General features: G+C 46.1%; 1 protein-coding gene across 2 annotated transcripts in view; it reads right to left on the bottom strand.

Moving 5' to 3' along the window:
• Positions 1-21,220, bottom strand: part of pcloa (piccolo presynaptic cytomatrix protein a) — a 35,785-nt gene extending 14,565 nt beyond the window's left edge. For both annotated transcript variants that reach the window (XM_077543497.1, XM_077543496.1), the window contains exons 1-7: positions 20,615-21,220; positions 18,256-19,396; positions 16,678-17,682; positions 11,631-11,816; positions 5,395-9,406; positions 3,575-5,088; positions 993-3,066 (exon numbers count right to left, since the gene is read on the bottom strand). In XM_077543497.1, the coding sequence (XP_077399623.1) occupies positions 993-3,066; positions 3,575-5,088; positions 5,395-9,406; positions 11,631-11,816; positions 16,678-17,682; positions 18,256-19,396; positions 20,615-20,829 (10,147 nt within the window). In that variant the 5' untranslated portion in view covers positions 20,830-21,220. The remainder of the gene's footprint in view (positions 1-992; positions 3,067-3,574; positions 5,089-5,394; positions 9,407-11,630; positions 11,817-16,677; positions 17,683-18,255; positions 19,397-20,614) is intronic.

The following is a 21,220-nucleotide window of genomic DNA, read 5'->3' on the forward strand; positions in this document are numbered from 1 at the left end:
TTATGATGCAATCATAAAAACTAAGACCTGGGAGTGTATGCTTCAAACTGAGCAGCCCTTGTATTGGTATTTTTCCCTATTATATATTTTTCCAATATTAAGCATAGACTGTAAGACCTATGAGGGCGTAAACACATTTTAAAAACACTCCATAAAATGATCAAACTTGAAGTGTACACAAAGTAGAAGACACATGCATGCAATTATTCAGAGACATGCAAAAAAATAAGGTTTAATATTTACTAGTGCATGCATTTTAAAAAACAATCCACATTTTTCATTTTTTCAATTACATGCATGCAATTATTCACAGAGAAGTGCAAAAAAAAAATAAGGTTTAATATTTACTATTACAAGCATTTAAAAAACAATCCACTTTTTTTTTAATTATCATGGCAATTACATGCTTCTATTTGTTTAAGAAAGTGGTTCCTTTGGGTGGATGTTTTTATAAAGTCTACGATGACTACATTATATGGGCATGTATTAAAGGCATGTGTTAAAATTCCAAAAGGGAATCAATATTAGAATAGAATTTCCAAAATGTGGTTGTGGGAGGCACTTGCCAGTTCACTGGTGAGAAACAGAATGCTGAAGGATTAACTTGATTTTTATGCCTCAAAAGAGGAACTGTGAAAACATTCCTACAGTGTCAAACATTTCATTAAGTGTGAAAAAGACAAAGACGAGTATCCCTAGACAAAGTGTGCACTAGCGATCACTATTTGAGGAGAACACCTCCCACACAATCACACCAAGTTATGCCAACACATTACATAATATCGGATGTAGAAACAGAAGCACAAGCATGCATCAAGCGATACATTCAAGCATGCCTTGTAAGACAGAGAACAAGATTTCATTTCATTAGAATGACACAACTGAGAAGAAGCAACAAATAAACACATGCAGATTTAGTGGCAGCCAACGCATACAAGAAGAAATCATAAATAAGAACAGAAAAATACGAACTTGCTGGTAACATTTTTTACCTTCGCTATCTGACATTGTTCCCTGAAGATCATCCATCAACACATAAGCCCTACCCCTACTTGGTTCCTCCATCATGTGCTGCTGCTGCTGCTGTGAGTCCTGCAAGGACAGACAGGAACCAAACTGGTCCCGAGAGTCGGCCGAGATGGGTGGCAGAGGCCCCGCTGAGGCGCGGGCCATTCCCATCGGCTGCCCCACAGGGCTCAGTGGACTTTCTTCCTCAGAGTTCTGGGCCACGATAGGGATTCTCCCACGGCCGCTTTGCACAATGGGGAGGCTGGTGGGTTTGGTGCGACCGGACGGGGCTTGGAAACCGGGCCCGTCTGCGGAAACTTCGCCGTCCCCTTTGAGCCTCAGCGAGGAGCTGGAAGGGTCTCTTTTGATTGACAAGTCTAAGCCATAGCAAGACGTAGGCCTAGATGACGGTCTTGAGCGACTGCCACTTGGGTAAGCGGAGTCCAATCCCAAACTCTGGCCCAGGTTTAGCGAACCAGCCAAGTTTGCACCCAAGGTGGACCCCAAGTATTTTTGCTGCTCTGCAATATTCTTACGAAGGCCAAAGGTAATCTCATCCTGCATGAGCCGGCTGGATCTTGGGGAGCCGCTGGCAGACCCCAAATAGCTCGTATATTCCATGTCCAAACCTCTGCTTTCTGTAATTGAGGAATACTTGGAGGAGATCTTGGGCTCCAGTATTGGAGTCTTGTGTTTTTGGTACAACACTGACGCTGGAAGTTGTTTTGCTGCCTGCTTCTCGAGAGTCAGCCGACTGATGCTGTACTTATCTGACTTTGGGTAATGCCTTTGGGAGTAACTGGAGATGCTGGAACTTGGGGTATAGTAATGCTGGGAGAGGCCTGTCAGAGAATCTAAGCTTTCTGTCCCACCCGTGCTTCTCCTGAACTCCTGCTTGAGCTGCTGCTTCAAGAGCTTCAGTTCGTATGGTTCCTCCATTGGATCATCTTCATCAGGGGTTTTTCCATATGTATGCAGTCTGGAGGTGGATCCAAGGTAGTCAGTGGATTCTAGATCAGCAGCGCTGCGTTGGAGAAGCTTCTCTGCTTTGGCAAGCTCTCTCTCAGCAAGACTGTATGACGACGAAAAAGCAGTGGAGCTTTTAGCCAGCTCGGCCGCATCTTCCAGTAGCAGGTAACTCCGAGGTGTGTGGTGATCAATATCCGAGTAATAAGAATCGGAGACGGCTGACATGGGACTACCTGCTATACTTCCTACATCCAAGGCTCTGAGGTCGAGGTGGTTGCCATATTTATCATATTTCACGCCGAGGTAAGGCGACGATGTGGGGTCGGGCTGGCGGCTAATGACATCGTATTTGGTGGCATCCAGTTCAGAGAGAAGAGCGGCTTGCCTGGCAGCTTTCTGCTGTAACAGGAGCATCTGCTGGTAACTTTGCTGTTGGGAGCTGGTGAGCGAAGGGACAGAGGAGTATATAGAATGAGACTGGTAAGACTGGGGGGTCTGATAGAGGGACTGCTGGTATTGGCTTTGAGGGTACTGGTACTGGGAGTATTTCCCATATTCCTGTTTAGTTTGAGGTGGGACAAAGTCATCCAGTTCTGACTGAGGAGCTGTCCTGGGACGCTCCAGACCATGGCTTTCTATTTCCTCATCCTCACCGTCACCATGGTCACCTCTGGTCTCTCGGATGTTACTAACCTCACTGTCTGACATATAATCTCTGTCTTCAGCCACACCCTGTAAATAAGCCCGCTCACTCTTCTCCCGCTCTTTCAGTAGGGCGCCTTTCCTCCGATTAATACCCATCTCCAAGTACCTCAGCTTGGCGTCAATCTCCTTCTCCTCCTCGTCAAGCTCTGCTTGCCTTTTGCGCAGTTTGGATGACTCCCGTTCCACTAAATCAAGCTCACGGTCTATGTCTTGCAGAATCTTGGCGCGCGCCATGTTTGAATTGCGGCACATTCTCCGTCGAGCAGAACCGGTGCTGTATGCGGTCTGTCCACTGGCTGACGATTCATCTTCTGATGGGGGATTGGGTAGAGTCCTCTTGACCTTCTTTTGAGTGCCAGTGGGTGTTCCACCGGAGCTCTTCCCCTGCAAAAAATAAATAAATCAGATAGATAGATAGATAGATAGATAGATAGATACGTAGATAGATAGATAGATAGATAGATAGATAGATAGATAGACAGATAGATAGATAGATAGATAGATAGATAGATAGATAGATAGATAGATAGATAGATAGATAGATAGATAGATAGATAGATAGATAGATAGATAGATAGATAGATAGATGTCAAAATTTGTACTTTGAAGTCTGAGCGCAGTGTGAAGAGTAGCAATTTATTTACAAGACGGATTTCACAGCTGAATATGTCCCGGCAAGCTTTATGTACTGTACGTATGTGATAGTCAACGATGAGTTACTGAGGCATAGATTTGACTTTCAAAAAAGAGGAATCATTCACCGCAATCAAAGCTGTAGTATGATTAGCTCAGGCTTGCAACATTTATAATATTACATGAGAAATGCCAAGTGAGAGAAGTGAGAAACTCCACTACCATCATTACAGTAATAATAAAAGGGAGGTGTACTTACAGTATCATTATACTGTGTGCCAGATGTTACCCTGTCTTCTCCACTTGGACTGATAGGTTTGGGGTCAGACATCGATCTTTGCATGGGCTTCGTTCCCTTCGGACTTCCTGGATCTGGGCTTCCCCTGAGCTTTTGTGGGCTTTTATCACCCAACGATTTATCATATGATACAAATTCAAGTGATTTGCTTGGGGAAATACAGGGTGATAACGGAGAATAGAGCACATTAGGAGATTTAGGGGGTGCTTGAAGTGTGGAGGACTCAGCCTTGAGGTGTGGAGACATGGCGATCTCCAAGGGCAAGGGTCGTTTCTTTGGCGAGGTTCTTTCCGAGTCGGACAGTTCCATTCTTGTGTCCATCCTGATGTTTCCGTCTGTGTCCGTTTGGATAGAAATCTCAGTGTGCGCTTGCAGAGACATGTCCGTGTGCCCTCCCCTGTCCCCTCGTGCGGTGCGTGGCCGATTCTGTCTGCTTCTCTGAGCCTCCCACTCCTCTTGATCTTCATCATCTGTCTGCACACAACTGTCAACACTCTTTTTGACACTTTTCTTTTTTCTCCCTGCTGTGTAAGCTTTGCTGACCGTCTCGTCCTCTTCGTCTGTTTGGCAACCACTATCTGTGATCTTCCGTGACAGTACGGTGCCATCAGGGCCCAAGACAATTGCCTCTTGGATGCCATTCCCAAGCATCTCCCCACCTGGATACATCTGACGAAGCTTTTGCTCTTCCAGTTGCATGCGGAGCTGCTCTTGGAGTCTCTGAATTTGCTCGAGCTGCTGCTGTTGCTGAGCGTAGGTTTCTTTTTGCATCATGAGATGAGCTTGCCTTTCCTCTTCTTGCTGAGTCAAAATTTGCTGCTTCATGACCTGTAGCTCCTCTAATTCCTTTTGGACCAGCAGCTGCTCTTGCTCACGAAAACGTTGAATCTCCTGACGCTCCCATTCCAGCTCCTCTGCGAGGCGCTGCTGCTTGAATTTTTCCATTTCGAGCCTTTCACGCTCTGCCTGATACTGGCCATCCCCTGGGACTATAGGTGAGGAAAGAGCCTCCAGGGAGGCGGCTATTGCCTCAAGGGATTCATCCGTGTAGTCAAGGGATAAAGAGGTGGTCGCTGTGGTGACAGCATTACCAGAAGTGTCCTCTTTAGATAACTCCAGGTTGAGAGGGATGTCGGCTCGCTCATCTGCGTTGGTAACGGAGACGGTAGACAGGAAACTGTGGGATCGTGTCAGTGGCAAATTCTGGATGTCTGACAACGATGGCATGGTGTCACTGGTATGCATACTGGACTGAGTGTTGTACGATGTACAAAATATGGAACCTGGTTGGGTTGTTATTGCATATGCAGATGGAATTGGTGCAGCAACAGAGGAATAAACAACCCCATTGGATGACCTCAGCACACTACTTGTACCAAACAGAGTGCCAACAGCACTTGTTACTCTTGCTTGGGAATAAGGAGGGATTGTCATTCCTGCGTATGCCCCTTTCTTAGAGTAGTCCACAGCATCACCTGTTAAAAACATAAAAATAAAAAAAATCAATTGAGTTCATATGATAGAGTCAATGAAGTAAATGTATAGCAGTGAGCCATTCCTTACCCAAATTATAAAGTGATGGAAAAGGAAAAAAAAATATTCCAAGTATAAACAAGACTTACAGCATGCAGGCACAAAAATCACAACAAAAGAAAAAAAACATCACTTCCATGCAAAAAAAAAAAAATGCAAAAATGTCAAAACCCCATATTAGCCATGGATTAGGGGTAGCAGTTCAAAATGACATTTAAGCGACAGGTCTGCAATGTCACTGCACTGACCTGCATCAGAAACCTTTGCAGAGGAAAGATCTACGGCACCGTCTGTGGTTCCACTGAAATTATAGCTGTTCTTACTCTTGTAAAAAAACAGGCCCGCTTCTGCCAGGTTGGTGTCCGACATCGAGGGTTTGATTCCGCCAAACCCCCTCATGGCATAAGACGAGCGGTCATACTGGTAATGATCATCGCGATATCCAAAACGGTCTTCAGGCAGAGGGGTGGTGGGCTGTTGTGACGTGCAGCTTCCTGCAAACGGGAGCTTGTAAACAACATCACAGCACACTGCTCTTTTCCCTGCAGTCAGATCTACCGGCTTGCCATCGTCCTCTGTTATGACCGCTGTGACGACCTCTGTCGAAATGGTGTCGATGGATACCAGAGTATTGAATGGTTTTGTCGTGCTCAGGTCAACAACTCCAGCCACAGACGTGGTGCTTGTCGTCAATCCATTAGCGACACAACCAGCGACATTACTGGGTGCCACGGTTACAGGCGGTGTTTGGAACGTTCCACCACCTGTGCTAGATCCAACTGTGAGATTCATGGGGCTCTCACCAGAGTGAGTGGGAGGCTGAGAATCCATGGACCGGTATACAATTTGAGAGACGGGTTCAAATGCTTTATTCTTTGTTAGCTGGAGGGGGGTTGAAGATGCTTGTGATGTTTCTACAATGTCACACCTCTGGATTGTAGCAGAACATGTCACAATGGTGATGCTGTCCGTCACGATGGAGAAAGTGGAGGATTCAGAACTTAGGTTTACGACAGGTGACTGTACCGCACTGCTCTGGCGACTGACATCAGCTGCAAAAGACTGCTTCCTGGAGTCTGGGCCAGCAGACAGATCCACTCCATTCACGTGTGACGCCGCATCGGCCTTCATAGTGCTCAGATCCACCACCTCACAAGGCAGGACCGTTTGTCCGTTCTGTCCAGGCAATTGGGTCTTTGGTTTCTCCAATGAGATGGGTATTCCTGTTGCCCTTGGAGCTGGCACAGGCGGTGGCGTCCGTTCATGAACAACAGAGACAGTGGTTCTTTGGACCTCTGTGGTAACCACTTGAGAGATTAGGTTTGGCATGACCACGGGAGGCTGCGCGGAGGCCAACACTGCCTCGATAACGTGACAAGAACTTGAAACGTGCTTTTCTGGACAGCATAACTCTTGATTCTCAATGGATTCTGTCACTCGGGTATAAGCCAGAGGCACCCTGGTTGTATGAGGCGGTGTTGACTGCTGATATGAATGTGGCTGAGAATGTGTTTGTTGATAACTTGGCGGCTGAACTTGGTGGGCAGTAGATACTGGGCCAATGTTAGAGGGGGCTTGAGTTGAGAGACTGTCTACTGGAGAGCTTGGCTGAGAAGGGAGTGTGATGACCACGTACGTATCTCGGAGGTTTCTTGCATATCTAGGGGAAGAAGGAGACTTTGGCGAGGGTTGAAAGGACTTACTCTCAGATGAAGGGCTAAGGTTCAAAGCTATTTCAGAGGAGCCAGTGGGAAGTATGGTGGGTCTTGGTGGTTGCGAGGCATGAGCAGGGGAGGATGGCTGTGAGCAAGGTTTCGGTGCAATGGGTGGTTTGACACCTGGCCCTTGTCTATGGCTTTCGCCGATCCCAGCAGGAATAGAGGGCTTTGGAGGAACAGGAGGCGGAACGTGAGCTTTGTATGTTGGCGTTACTGATTGTTTAGAGTGTGAAGTCGTGGTCACCGTCTCTGGCCTGACGGGCGCACTTGAAGCCTGAGGTGGGAGTGGAACTGGAGGTTTCCTGGGAAAGACTGTCTGTTTTTGTGGGGTAGAGGGAGGCAATGGTGGTTCAATGGGTACATCTGCTTTTTCCTGAGAATGAGCCCTGCGCAAGACATTTGGCTTTGGGGGGATTGGTGGGGCAGTTGAAACAATGCTGGGAGTAGCATGTGCATACTGGGGGACAGTCGGCAAAACAGTAAAGCTTGCAGTTATAGGAGCAGATGTCACTGAAATTACACTTGATAGGTCTACAATGTCAGTCTGGGATGCTGTGATGGGGGTGTGTGGTTGCTGGTCTGATGCAGATTTTGTTTCCACAGCTGATGTTGAACTGACAGTTTCCGCTTCTTTTTTAATGCTACTTTCTTCATCGGAGGACAACTCTCCTGAGGAACACTGTGTGACTTTTAGGTCTGGGATTGGGTAGAGAGCCCTTCTAGATGAAGTGGTTTCCACTTCTGGGTCTTCCAGAGTAGGACTTGTTCCAGGAGTCAAGACTTTTTTCATGAGCTCTTCGTATGTACTTTCAGCATCCAACAATTGTTTTCCATCTTTTCCCAAAGTGACTGTAGTGTCTTTGGAAAGGTTATTTTCAGCGGGCTGTAACACGATTTCTGGGTTTGGACTTTCTTTTTTGGGTTGCATGTTCTGGTATTCCTGTTCGAGTTTCATGAATTCCTTTCTTTTTTTGATCATGTCCTCATAAACTTCATCTGGTGATCTCAGCTTCTTGGGCTGGGTAGAAACGCTGATCTTTTCCGTGTCTCCCAGATCATCTGTTGAATTTTCCATGACAGATGCATAAGCATAATCTTCAATAAGCATACCACCATAAAGAGCTTCTTTTTCTGGATGAAATTCAACATTTTCAACTGTAGGAGACTTAGCCCTCAGTATTATCTCCTCATAAGCTTCATCAGCAGATCTGAGAGTTTTTCTTTGTGATTTGTCAAAGTTTTTATCTTCTGTTGGAGAATGTAAGGAAGTCGATATAGGCAACTGATATGTTTTCTGCACTGCTGCTATCTTGGCAGCGTGGATCTCAAACCCTTCGGGGTCTGAATCGATGCTCGGAGAGAAATCAGAGCAGGATGATCGTCTGATCTCTTCCATTTCTGCCTCCTGCCTCAATTCTTCTGTCGGTGATGCGTCTTCGATAGGCGAAAGGTTGCTTGGGGGCGTCATTGAACGGTCACGTCTCCGCTGGCCTCGAACTTCTTCTTTGTCTCGCTTGGATTTTTTACCAGTTCCCCGCTGTTTTTCCTGTTCCCTGAGTAGGTCTTCTTCTTCCCGCAACTCTTCCTCCTCTGAAGAATCTTCAATAGTCGGCAGCATTTGTCCAGGTTGTCTGTGTTTGGCTTTCCTGTGCTGCTTGCTCTCACTGGAGCGAACATGGCTAGGACTACTGCTGTCGCTGTCTTCATCCAGTGAGGACAATGACGTCGGTGATGTGCCAGGTGTAAAGCTGGATGCGTGTAGACTGGATGACCCCTCCCCTTTAGAACGATCATCTGGTGAATCAGTTAAACTTTCTATCTCAGGTTCTATATCAACTTGAGTTACGCACACGAGGCTGCTGGTGGTATTCAGCTCCATGGTTGGAAATTTCCGAACCGCGGTACCGCTTTGATGGTCCTCTTCATTGAGCTCCGGTGGATCAACTTTGACAACTTCAGCTTTCTCCAGAGCACTTTGCAGCTCTTTATCTTGTTCATCATTGGGACTTATAGAGTTCTTCTTGGATAACCGCACGGCTTTCCCAGACGCGCTCCCCTCTACAGGCTCTGTTTTCTTCTGCTCAATCTTTTTTCTCTCATCTTGTCTGATCTTTTGCCGAATTAGGTTTTCCTCATCAGATGGCGAGGCGTCCTCATTTTCGCTCATTTCTATGATCTGTTTGCGGATGAATTCCTCGTCATCCCCTGACAAGGGGCTCTCCTTTCCAAAGCTTTCGCTGCTATCTTCCAGTGAATCACCCCTGACATCTAGCGGCACCAATAGCTTTTTCTTTGTGCTACCTGTGTCAACATTTCTGTCGTCATCTGAGCAGGGCGAGTCGGGAGAAAATGGAAGCACCTCTAGTTTACGTCTGGTCTTTAGTGTGTCCGTTTGTTTCTCTTCATCCTCCTTCACTTGCGCCTCAAGAATTGGCAGGACTGTGCTTTCCAGCTTGGCCAGGTCCGAGGGGCTGGTAGGACTGCTCTCCTTGATGGCACTTTCTCTGTCGCCAGGCTCTTTCAGGGTTTCCAACTTCTTCACCTGTTGGATTTAATTAAGAGATTAATGGAATAATTAAAAATAAAAAAATAAACACAACTTCAAGATACATCTTGTACCTAGTGTTTTGCACAATATAACAATACCACAAAGAACAACTAGTCTCTCCACTTATTAAGCTAAACACGCTGGTCACCTCAGGAATTGTAGCTTCATCACACTGCTCGCCCTGAGGCTCGGGTGGGTCCCCACTTTTCTCCATCAAACTAGTGTCTTCATTCATATGTGTGGTCTGCTCACCAACTACAGTAACTGGGATTTGGGGTACTGCTATGGGGGCTGTAACTACTAATTTAGACAGGTTGGCATTTTCACAATCTGCTTGTGTATTGTTCGGTGACGTGCTTTTCTTCTCTGCATCATACTCAGCAGTGCGATCGTTGGCACCAACTATGCTCACTTCTGATATGAAAATAGAATCCTGGCTGTTGCTTGTGTCAGGTAACGAGCCAACCCCATTTTGGTTTGCCTCTTTTTCACTGTTATCTTTTTCCCCATTGAATTTGTCGAGTGGCTGCTCCTGACTGCCCATTAAATGAGAATGTGATTTCATGTCATTAGGGATGACAAGATCCCTAAGGGTTTTATCACTGACTTGTGTCTGATTCTGAAAGGGCTTTTCGGCTTTGACCTTTTCTTGCTCATCAGAATCTGGAACCACCGTTTTTTCTGAATCATGTTCTTTTGACAAAATATCTGTAGGTGGCTGCTGCTCCTCATTTGGCATTACACTCTCAGATTCAACGAGAGTTTTTTCTGTCTCTGTTGACTTCTCTGGGGACGAGGCTGTTTGAACAGAGCTCTCGTGAACAGGAGGTGGCTTATCATTTGTTCCTGGGTCTGTCGGTTTAAGCATTATTACACTATGGCCGTCCCCGTGGGTTATTTCTGCACTTTCCAATTCTTTTTTATCTATTGCACAAACATATTCTGGTTCAATAGAAGAATGTTGTGAAACTAGCTTTGTCTCACTAAGAGGTTTCTGCTCTTTTGCCTTCTGAGTTTCCTGTTCTTCAGTGGGATTTATCGTGTCAGCGTTCACCTCAGAAAGTCTATTTTCACAAAGTGTTCCCTCTTCAAAGCCTGCACCATCACACTTTAACTCAACATCCATCTCCTTGTTTTCAATAGTTTGTTCTTTGACACTCAACACCCCAGGAGTGTTTTTAAGTGTTTCAAGCTCAGCTGAATTTTCCTGACTACCTTTAACAGATACTTCTTGATCAGCAGTTTTGTCCAAGGCGCTATGCAATGCTTTTTCAACAGATGTATCATTCAAAGAAAAAGGAAGTGACTTGTTTTCTGGCTCAATTAGACTACTAGTTTCTTGTGCCTTTTCTACAAGTTTGTGGTCTAATACATCAGATTGATTTTGCTGTTCAACAGTTGAGTCAGGTTGATTACTAATTGATGTCACAGGGCGTTCGATGCATTTGGATGCGTCTGCCTGTATTTCATTCTGCATCTTGTCATATGTAGGGCCCTCAATTTCTTCTTCAAGAGAGAGATGAGGAGCATCCTCTTTGATTGTACGTGCCTCTCTTATTGGTTGAATTATTACATTTTCAGCTTCAGTTTTTGCAGTATTACTTTGATTGAAAGTTTTGTCTACGGTCTCTGTTAAAGTCTGAATTGGTGCCTCTGTTGAACCGCCTAATTTACTCCCTATTTCTTTTGTCAAATGGGATTCTGATGCTGAATCCAATTGAGAAGTGATTTCCTGTGTGCCCGAGACAGATTCAGACTGTAGTGAGTGAATTTTGCTCACTGTCAAGGGGGCTATACTTTCAGTATCAGTGCGATTTTTGTCTTTTTCTACCTCAAGTGACATCTCATCAGAACCCGTATCCGGCAACTGAACCTCAGGGAGGTTCGCTACTATTTCTTCAAAAGTCGTTGTCTTTTCCTCAGTTGCTGTACTGACAATATTACTCTGTGATCGATGCGCATCTCCAGGCAGCACAGTCACTGGGTTTGTATCATTGGAGCTACTTTGCTGCAACTGTTCAATTGCTGGGATTTCCTGTGCTATTTTGGCAAGGCTCTCTTGCTGCTGCTCTTGAATTTTGGGAGCTGCACTTTCAGAGATGTCTTGAGAATGAATGACAGGCTCAGACATAAGCTCAGCTTCTAGTGATTGGTCGGAAGCACCAACAGCATGCGGTTCATCATAGTCGTGCGGCGATGATGTAGGTGTGGCCGCTACCTTGGTTTCGGGGGCGGGCGGGGTTTGGTCTGCTGCTGCTGATTCTACTACAATGGGTTCGCTATCTACAGCAGCAGGGGTGGGAGAGGAGGAGGGAGCGGAAGCAGGTGCTGGCTTCTTCGGTGAAGCCGTGTCGTCCAGCTGACTGGCTCTTTTCGTCTGACAGTTGAGGCAAAGCCATTCACTCTGAAATGAAAATGACAGAAATTTTCAATCTTATATCAAAATCTGCAAAAGCTGAACTTCAAAACAGACTCCATGGAAAAGATTGTGTCCACTATAAAACACAAGCAACTCCATGTTGGAGCAGCGTCATGGTATGTCTTAAGGCCCAAGTCACCTAACGTCTTCCTGAGTTTTATTAAAGCTGCACGTGACTCTAGCGCCAGCTTCCATGCAACACCTTAAGAAAATGATTAAAATGTATTGTAAACCCTTCTGCAGCTTCCTCCATCACTGAGGCAAGGATGAATCAAAGAAAAGTCATTCTCTTTGAACCTATAAGGAGATTTTCCAGCATCACGTGCTCAACTATTGACCACAGCACCCACGGGAGCTCGTGACGACAGGGATGACGCATGCAGAACTTAGATAAGAAGCGTGACAAGTCATTCTATCTGCCAGGATCACAACCGGTTTGGTCAGAGTCCCGGACTATCTAAAATAAATTATTCCTGTGAAGGTCGATGCAGCTTGTTGATTAAGACGAAGGATCCAGTGTGGGTTTTACCTGTCTAAATTTAGACCGAGGCTGTCACAGAGAGAGAGGCAAGATGAAGATTTTTTGGGAGGATGTGACTGATGGAAAAAGGATGAGAAAAAGAAGAAGATAGTGTAGCAAGGAAATGAGAGGACATCTTGTTATCATTAATGGCTGGAATGGAGGCTAAAGTGCAAAGTCAACATTAAAATGCTATTTATCTGCAAATCAATGGCCTATCGCTTCAAAACCAAAAGAAGAAATATAACATTTTACAGCGTCAACATGGAATAGCTCACACCTTAGCACCACCAGTGTGATCTTTATTGTGTCCTTACTGCAGCATTTCACTACTCAGTTTAGCTCAAATTAGGGTCTGAACCTCGTTGACAAGTGTTCGCTGGAGGAAAACCAGCATCGGCCAAAAAAGATCTTAACATTAATAGATGTAGCAAATTTATGGGTACGTCACAGAGCTAATGTAATTCCTACTTAATTAATGCAAGTCCAACGTGTTTTGTGTAAAAGAGACTATAAAAGTAGTGTATTTTACAGCGCTGTGATTGGCAAGTTATTACTATAATTTGTTAATAAAGGTTTATCAGGAGAATCTAATGGCTTTTGACTCGGCGTGATGTGGCCCTCTTAGACATTTCTCCCATTTCCGCCTGAGCAGATGTCGCAGCTTGCTACCCAAAGGTGCCGTTGACGTGACTCACATGCTTTTTGAGTCACGAGTCAGATGGTCGCGGTGCACGCTGCAGAATTAAAGCAGAATGCGCCCGCTGCCATCCATATCCGTTCGGACACCCTGCAATCTCACTGAACATCTTTATCTTCTCTCCTCCTCCACGCCACATTTGCATCCTATCTTTTGTCACCGATTAGTGCTCATGTGCGCCTCTACATTCTGATTTCAAATATATTATATATAAAATATATATATATATATTAATGCAAAGGTAAAGAAAGGTAAGGGACGGTCACTGCCTTACTCGGTAAATTATATTGATACTATATATCCCCATTTTTATAGCTTTGAATCAGAATTTTACTTTGTAAGTAAAAAAACTAATTTCTTGTGAGTTAATGTGCAATACCAGAGTTCAACAGAGTGGCAGCAGCTGTGCAGCATTTCTTTGTGAATGCTGAAAAGTCCTCACTGTCTTTTGTCTGCTGCTCTGTCTTTAATTTGGTAATAATTGGCATACCAAAAAATTCCTAATACTTTTTCAGTTTTATCATGAATTTCGCATGTTGTTTTGTTAGCTATGCGAAGAGAAATTTGAATCAAAAAGCACAAAAGACCCAAGCAAAGAACTCTCTCCATTTCTGTGTTCGCAGCCGCACCATTTCTTTTCTCACCGTTGCAGTTTTTTTCCGTAACGGATGGTGTGCCAGACAGCCCATCCACGCAACAAACTTACGGTCTCCACTCTGGGAGTGCTGCCACCGCCACTAAGTGCATTGAGGGGGAACAAGCGAGCGGTGTCCGTCAGGATGTAAACACAACAAGCTGTGCTAACGGAACGTGACCACTGACTAGTGCCAAAATGTGTCCGGAGGCGTGCGTATATGTGTGGATACGCATGTTTTTTTTGGTGTGTGTTTTTTTTTTTACAAAGCACAGCCCTTCTGCCTCACCATCACCAAAGGGTCTAACTGCTAAATACATTTATTGTTTACAGTATACCAAATAATCTCACATGCACATATTAAAGCACATATTAAAGACATTAAAAGTACATATTAAAGCACACATGCACACATTAAAGACATGAATATGTTTTTAAAAGTGAGCTGACCCACAATCTACAGTCTAGCACGCTTTTGTGGCCGCTGACTATTTTTATACACGCGGGCCTCCAGGGCACGTGAGGGGAGCGCTGTGAGGCAGTGTGAGGAAAGGGGGGGAGGGTTTGTGGAAGGTGGCAGATGCAGGACAACCTTGCAGCTGGATTGGATGTGAAAAAAGGTAGAGTCAAATAGGAAAGAAGGGCAAAGAGAAGTGTGTTTGTCCCTTCTTCCACAACGGGTATTGATAGGGATTACGCGCACCTGACTGGAGGATCAAGCCTCCATAGAAATAACAGGATTCCCGTCGGCCTTTAAATCCTTTTAGGAGACCGAGATTAAGCCTGGAGCTGCCCACGTGGCTCGTACGTGGACTCCCTTCATTGTTTTCTGCCGATTGTGTCATTTAAGACGACGAGCGTTACTTTCTCAGGTGCATTCGTATGCTGCGCGTATTTGATGTACTAAAGCATGTGTGGCGTCATTTCTTTGTGACTCATCTGGAACAGGAACTGGGCGGCCTAGATGGGAGTTACAGCGTCACCCGTTCCTCCACCACGATTACTTTTCTCTGCCTCGCTGGTGTTCAGCCGACTGATCGCATTGCTCAACTCCTCATTACATTTACAATAAAAGTAATGCCTTAAATGTAGGGAAAACTGATTTTTTTTCTGATAACTAATGCTGACTCAATCAAAACGTGGACACCTTGATGTTTTGTGTTTCCATAAAGCTACTGGAGGAGTGAGTATGAGCGGGTTGATTTCCCGTGGGGACAAAGGTGCGGTCGTGGCGGGAAGTCATTCTCATTTAGCTCCATCTGATGTCTCTCATGAATACTCGGCAGATTACCAACAGAGCACCTAAATCCCCCACCCAGGTAACAAAGACGCAAGAATGTGACCCAAGGATTGTTGACAAACAAAACAAATTGATTACTTTTTACATACAAGGACCAAGTGTCACCTTTTTGGGCCTTAAAGGGGAAGTCAATCCCAAAATGTTATTTTACAACACAGTATTCTCATTAATATTGTGTTTGTGGAATGCGAGTTAAGCATGAAAACACAGACATTTTTATCCATCTCAGGAGGCGGCCATTTTGACACTTGTCAACTGGAAATGACATCACAGTTGCTCAGGGCTCAGTTAATGACCAATCACAGCTCACCTGTTTTCTGAGTTTGGTCCTTTAACATTGAAATGCTGACCAGAATGTCGTGTTTAGACTAGTGGGGTGGCATAGAAGCAGGGTTTGGGAATCCAGGTCCAGAAAGTAAAAACCCTGCCACAGATTGGGTTTAGCCACAGGTGCTTCTATTCAACTGGAAGGTAAACGAGCTCATAGAAGCACCTGTTGAGTAGAAGCACCTGTGGCTAAAGTCAAACTGTTTCAGGGTTTGTTCTCTCTGGACCTGGATTCCCCAACCCTGCATAGAACATATTATTGTTAAGAACACTTTTGGGTTGACGTTGCAAGCATTGATACCAAAAACTATGAACATTTTAAGGGAAAAAAAGACCTATACATCATATAATGTAGCATGTTTCCTTAAAATTGCATAGAATTAATGGCAATTTTCCATTACATTTTGCTATTTCTATTAATATCCATCCATCCATTTTCTTTACTTCTTATTCCTCGCCTATCCCAGCTGGCTTCGGGCAGTAGGAAGGGTACACCCTGAACTGATTGTATTTCTATTAATATATTTACAGAAATTGCATCTTAATGGCCTCTGTTAGACAAGGAGTTCCCTATAGTAAAATGGCCACAAAAGAGCAGCCCTCCACGAGTCTCAATACCTTAAAAATAAAGCTGTTATCTGCACCAATGTCGATAAAGTAAGGTTTCAAACAGTTTCAAGGATTTAGAGCCTTTGAGACAGTTTTCGCGTTTCAAATGATTGATTTCATTCCAGGGCTTGGGTCTCAAATTAGAGTTTCTAACAAGTTTTAGGGTTTCAAATTAGCGCTTCAAGCCTGTGATAGGTTTTAAGCAAGAGTTATGGTTTCAAACAAGGTTATGTATTCAAATTCAGGTTTCAAATAAAGATTGGGGTTTCACTTGGGGTTTTACGTTAAGTTTTAAATCAGGGTTTGGAATGAAGGTTTCAAAACAGGGCGAAGGATTTCAATGGAGAGCTTCACACTGTCACATTGAGTCGTAAGTTGTCATTTTCTTGAACTGTTTAGCATATGTTGACCTACATTGGATTGCTTGTTGAAGAAACAAGGTGAAGGATATCAAAGTGACCCGCGTGCTTGCCCCCATCAGTCTGCAGCCCTTGATGAAGGATTGCTATGCAGCAAACAGCCAACGTCAGTATGTTTTTGGACCGCATGCTGCAAAAAACACTCAAGCGAAAACCCTTTTTGGCCTGTGTTCCCAAACAAACTGACGCTCTGCCACAGTGTTCCATCTGGTCTTAGACAGCCAACACACAGTGCGGTAACCGTCGTCTTACCATCCGAGATGAGCATTTAAACAAGCTCATTTGTCTTTGTGGTTCCGTGTGTGTGTTAAAGGTTGAGTATGTGAGTGTTTCTTACCTCTCCCAAGTGCGGAGTGGGGTTGAATCCACACAGATTGCACACGCTCTTCTTACACTCTGTGCAGAGGCTGTAGTTGGCCGCTTCTGATGTCCCCACATTCAACTCCGCCTTGCAGAGAGGACAGCTTTCCTTAGTTTGAGATGCTAAGTCCAAGGTGGGTTTCAGCTCAACAGACTCGCTCCTTGGTGCTTTTCTGGATTTAGCCGGTGGGGTGTCAGGAGCAGAATCCGAATCCGGGGGAGAACCCGGACCAGAGAAGGGAGAGTCAGGTGGGGAGCCAGGGCCGGAACCGGGTCGGGAGTCGGCCGGCGAGTCCGGCGGCGACCCCGGTGGAGAACGGGCTGGTTCCGCTTCCTCACCGGTGACAAGACTGGTGGCCGAGTTCAGGAGGGACGAGCCAAAGCTGAAAACCTGCGAGGCGGTGGCGGGAGGTTTTGCCGCTTCGGATAAGCCGCCGAATCCTCCAAACAGCTTCCCGGCAACGGACTCCTCCTGCTTTGGAGCCGCCTGCGCGTGAGGTTTGGATGAATCCATCAATCCACCGAAACCGCCAAACAGTTTTCCAGTGACGGACTCAGCAGCTTGCGAGGAAGCCGCGGACGGCTTGACCGAATCAGTCAAGCCTCCAAAACTGATACCTCCCAAGCCACCAAAGAAACTAGATTCCTGCTTGGCCTTAGCTGGGGACTGCTGGGGGCTGGCCTTCTGTTGAATGGGGCGGCCGGTCTTTGGATCGATCTTGGGGGAGCCTCCCAATGAGGAGCCTGGAGAAAGCGGTCCTGGAGAGCTAGCACTTGGGGATTTCTGCCTTGGCGTGGTGGGGGGCGTCAAGCCTTGGTCAGTGGTGCTTTGCTGCTTGATGAGCAGCTTGCCGGGCTTTCCCAAAGCCTGTTTCTGTGGCGAGGGTGGGACCGAACCTTGTTTGGGCTTTGCCATGCCTGGGGGGTCCATGCCCCCCATTGCTCGCTGCATTTGGCAGTTCAGACACAACCATTCTTTACCCTGCATAGTAAAAGAGAAAGGTTTTAGTTAGAAGATACTAGGGGTGTTAGAAAAAATCGATTCGGCAATATATCACGATATTACAGCATGCAATTCTCAAATCGGTTCAAAAGGCGGCCGAATAGATTTTTAAACATCAATTTTTTCATGGAAATATTCAACAAAACGTCTTACTTAGGGTTAGGATTCACACATTAAGCATGGAAGAATGTTATATTAATGGAACATTAAGCCTTAATAATTTATTTCAGTGCTGTTCAAACATGAAACAAACTGCAACCTGTTTGTTAAATGCAGTGGCTCAGTTACACGCCTGAATTTTCAGATAAATAAATACATTTTCATAAAAATCTTACAGTGTACATGTACAAGTTTACTGATTTGTAATTTCTTAATTTGAGTTTAAAAAAAAATAATCGCAATAATCAATTTATTAATTAATCGGTATCGAATCGTGACCTATAAATTGTGATACGAATCGAATCGCCAAGTACTAGGCAATTCACACCCCTAGAAGATACATACTGTACAACTACTACTGTCCTAAAACAAAAGTGTAAAACAAACTCTTACTGCTGAGTCCGGGGGGCTGAATCCACAAAGGCTGCAGACCTGGTTCTTACACTCAGTGCATTGACTGTAATTTGGCGGGTCCTTAGATCCAATATTCAACTGGGTGGTCTTACACAGCTGACAGAGTCCCCCTCCGGGCTTTGAGGAACCCTGTTGACTCTTGGCAGCATCCCCAGGATGAGCCCCAGGCCCTGGTGTTCCTTGCTGTTTCGGTCCAGGCTTGCCAGGTTCTTTTTGCTGTGGAGGACCACTCTGTGTCTGTTTAGCACCTTGGCTGACTGGCCCTTGATTCTCTCTAAGTGTCTGTTGGCCTGGTGGGCCTTGAGCTTGTCTGGGTCCCTGCTGTCCAGGTGGACCTTGACCTTGTCTAGGACCCTGCTGACCTGGTGGGCCTTGACCTTGTTTTGGTCCCTGCTGACCTGGTGGGCCTTGACCTTGTTTGGGCCCCTGCTGCCCTGCTGTTCCTTGACCTTGTCTGGGACCCTGCTGACCTGGTGGGCCTTGACCTTGTTTGGGTCCCTGCTGCCCTGGTGTTCCTTGACCTGGTCTAGGTGCTTGTTGCCCAGGAGGCCCTTGTCCTGGCTTCCCCTGGCCTTGCCTGGGAGCCTGTCCAGGAGGTCCCTGAGCTGATTTAGGTCCTGGGCTTGCTTGTCCTTGCCCGGGTTTTGGCCCCTGTCCAGAAGGGCCTTGACCCTGTTTTTGGGGCCCCCCTTGTTGCGGAGCCTTTGGACCTGATCCTTGTTGAGGGCCCTTGGCAGGTGGCTTTCCTCCCTGATTGGCCTCAGGTGTAGCTCCCTCATCTTCCTCACCAAATAGCCCAAACTTGGGAATGTTGACAGAGTCGCCCATGGAGGATATGGAGGAGGACACAGAGGAAGTCATGGATGACATGGCACTGAGGGGGTTGGCCCCACTGAGGAAGCTGGAGCCAAACATGCCGGATGACTTGCTTTCACAGTCGTTGGGCTCCTGCCGGAATCGTGACTCAAAAAGATTGAGGGATGAGGGACTGCGACCTGCAGCGGGCCTGCCAGGCGGACTCTGGTTGAAGGCGTCTACCGTGCGACTCTTACTGAGGCCTGTCGGGCCCCTGGAGGCCCCTGGCTGCTGGGATCGCTGCTGGACACCAGATTCCGACGGTCTGCAGGAGACAAAAAGTTGTTCTTAAGAAAGGGGCTATCATCCTGGGATATCGCCAAGGTCTAGCATGATGATGGTGTTCTAATAATAATATACGTTAAGCTAGTGGACATTTCAACATGAATGTGTAGCGTGTCGTTGCCGCGGGCTATCGCTAACAAGTAAGTGAACACGGCTGAATGACAGCGAGTGTACATCACGGAGATGAAGAGGCGGCTTTGTTAGCTCTGAGGCGAGAGGGAACCAATTTCCGCGCGCTATCAGGAGCAAATTGTTTGTGGTATTCATTATGCAACATATCGGCCTACATTACATATATATGGAGTATCATCACACTGCTTTAATAGTGCACAATTCACCGCAATGTTCATTTCAGCACCATGGACAGGGAGCACCAGGCGGATATTTCAAATTAAAAGGAGGGAGGTTTGAGAAGGAGTGACATTAACACTGTGCTTCTATTTTTAGTCATATTAATATTAATGCAACCTAGACCATCCCGCTTCCTAGCAAACATACTTGTAACATTTCTCAATTAGAGCCAGTAAAAAGACAAAGGCATCAGGCATTTGTATTCATTTTGTTGGCATTTGCAGCCTCCAAACTCCTCCCACTCTTCAGCCACACACCATTAAAATCCAATCTGCCCAAATTCATTTGCAGATCAGTCTAATTGGCAACATTAACGTGGATACAAGCGACCATTTTGAGCTGTCATCCGTGATAATATGACGTTCAAATAGAGAGGTGAAAAAAAGAACAACAATGGGTTGTTTTTCGTTTTTCTTTACCCAGCAGGCAATTCGGCACAAATACTGGAGGTGTGTCTCCTTCTTTGATCTGACATAAACAATCCGGATTGTATCCTATTCAACGGCCCTGTGCAAGTATTTACGCGTGTGCATCCTGTAGAAAAATAGAAAAGACAAACAGCATCGACACACGTACGGCCCACACAGCTACACTCAGTCCGCTGAATGCATCGTTACAAATTAAGGATAAAGAACGCGCTTTCATGAAATTGTGTGAACGGATGCTGATGATTAGCCATGAAAATTGGCTATAATAATGAGATCACGTCTGGGTGGTTTAGAAAAATGGGCGTGATCTGATTCCCGCTCAGTCACAACACATCCATACACTCGGTTTGCGTGGATATTTTTTGTGTACAAAATAGCAAGCAAATTTGTAGAAATAGTAAGCTAATACTGTGTCCTGCCTTCGTGCGGCCGCGGCACCCGCGGGCTGCCTGCCCTGCGCCCTTGACATCGCCGCGGCGAGCTGCTTCCGCTGCTCCTCGCTCAGCTCGGCCAGGTCCACCGGAGCCCCGCCGGGGACCCGCACGAAGCCGCCAGCCCCGTCGGGTGCCAGCCCCTCCGGGAGCCCCTGCAGCGGGCCTTCGCCTCCTCCTTCCAGGCTCGCCTCGTTCCCCATGATGCGACCCCTCCCGAGACCGTCCTGGATCGATGCGCCCCCCACTGGCGCCTCGCCGCGGGTTTTAGCTCCGAAATCCGCAGCGGAAACGGCCTCGGTGCATCTCACACGTAGTTGATCCGTTTAATGGCTACTTTCCCTCCGAGAGCTGCCGTTTTCTTGCTTTCTGCTACGTAGCGCATCTCTGCAGCTTCACACACCAGCTGCCAGCTCTCCGTGACTGGGGGTCTTCCGTTTCGCTCCCTCCACAGCCTTCAATGGCGAAATCCGGATGATATTCCAAAATAAAATCTCATTAAGACTTATTCCTATTTACTTTACACCATCTCTATGGGCTATGCATTAAAGAAACATGTAATAAGTTCTCTGTGAATAATATACAAGCGACTGA

Source organism: Vanacampus margaritifer, chromosome 15, assembly GCF_051991255.1.
Source record: "Vanacampus margaritifer isolate UIUO_Vmar chromosome 15, RoL_Vmar_1.0, whole genome shotgun sequence".
Lineage (NCBI taxonomy): Eukaryota > Metazoa > Chordata > Actinopteri > Syngnathiformes > Syngnathidae > Vanacampus > Vanacampus margaritifer.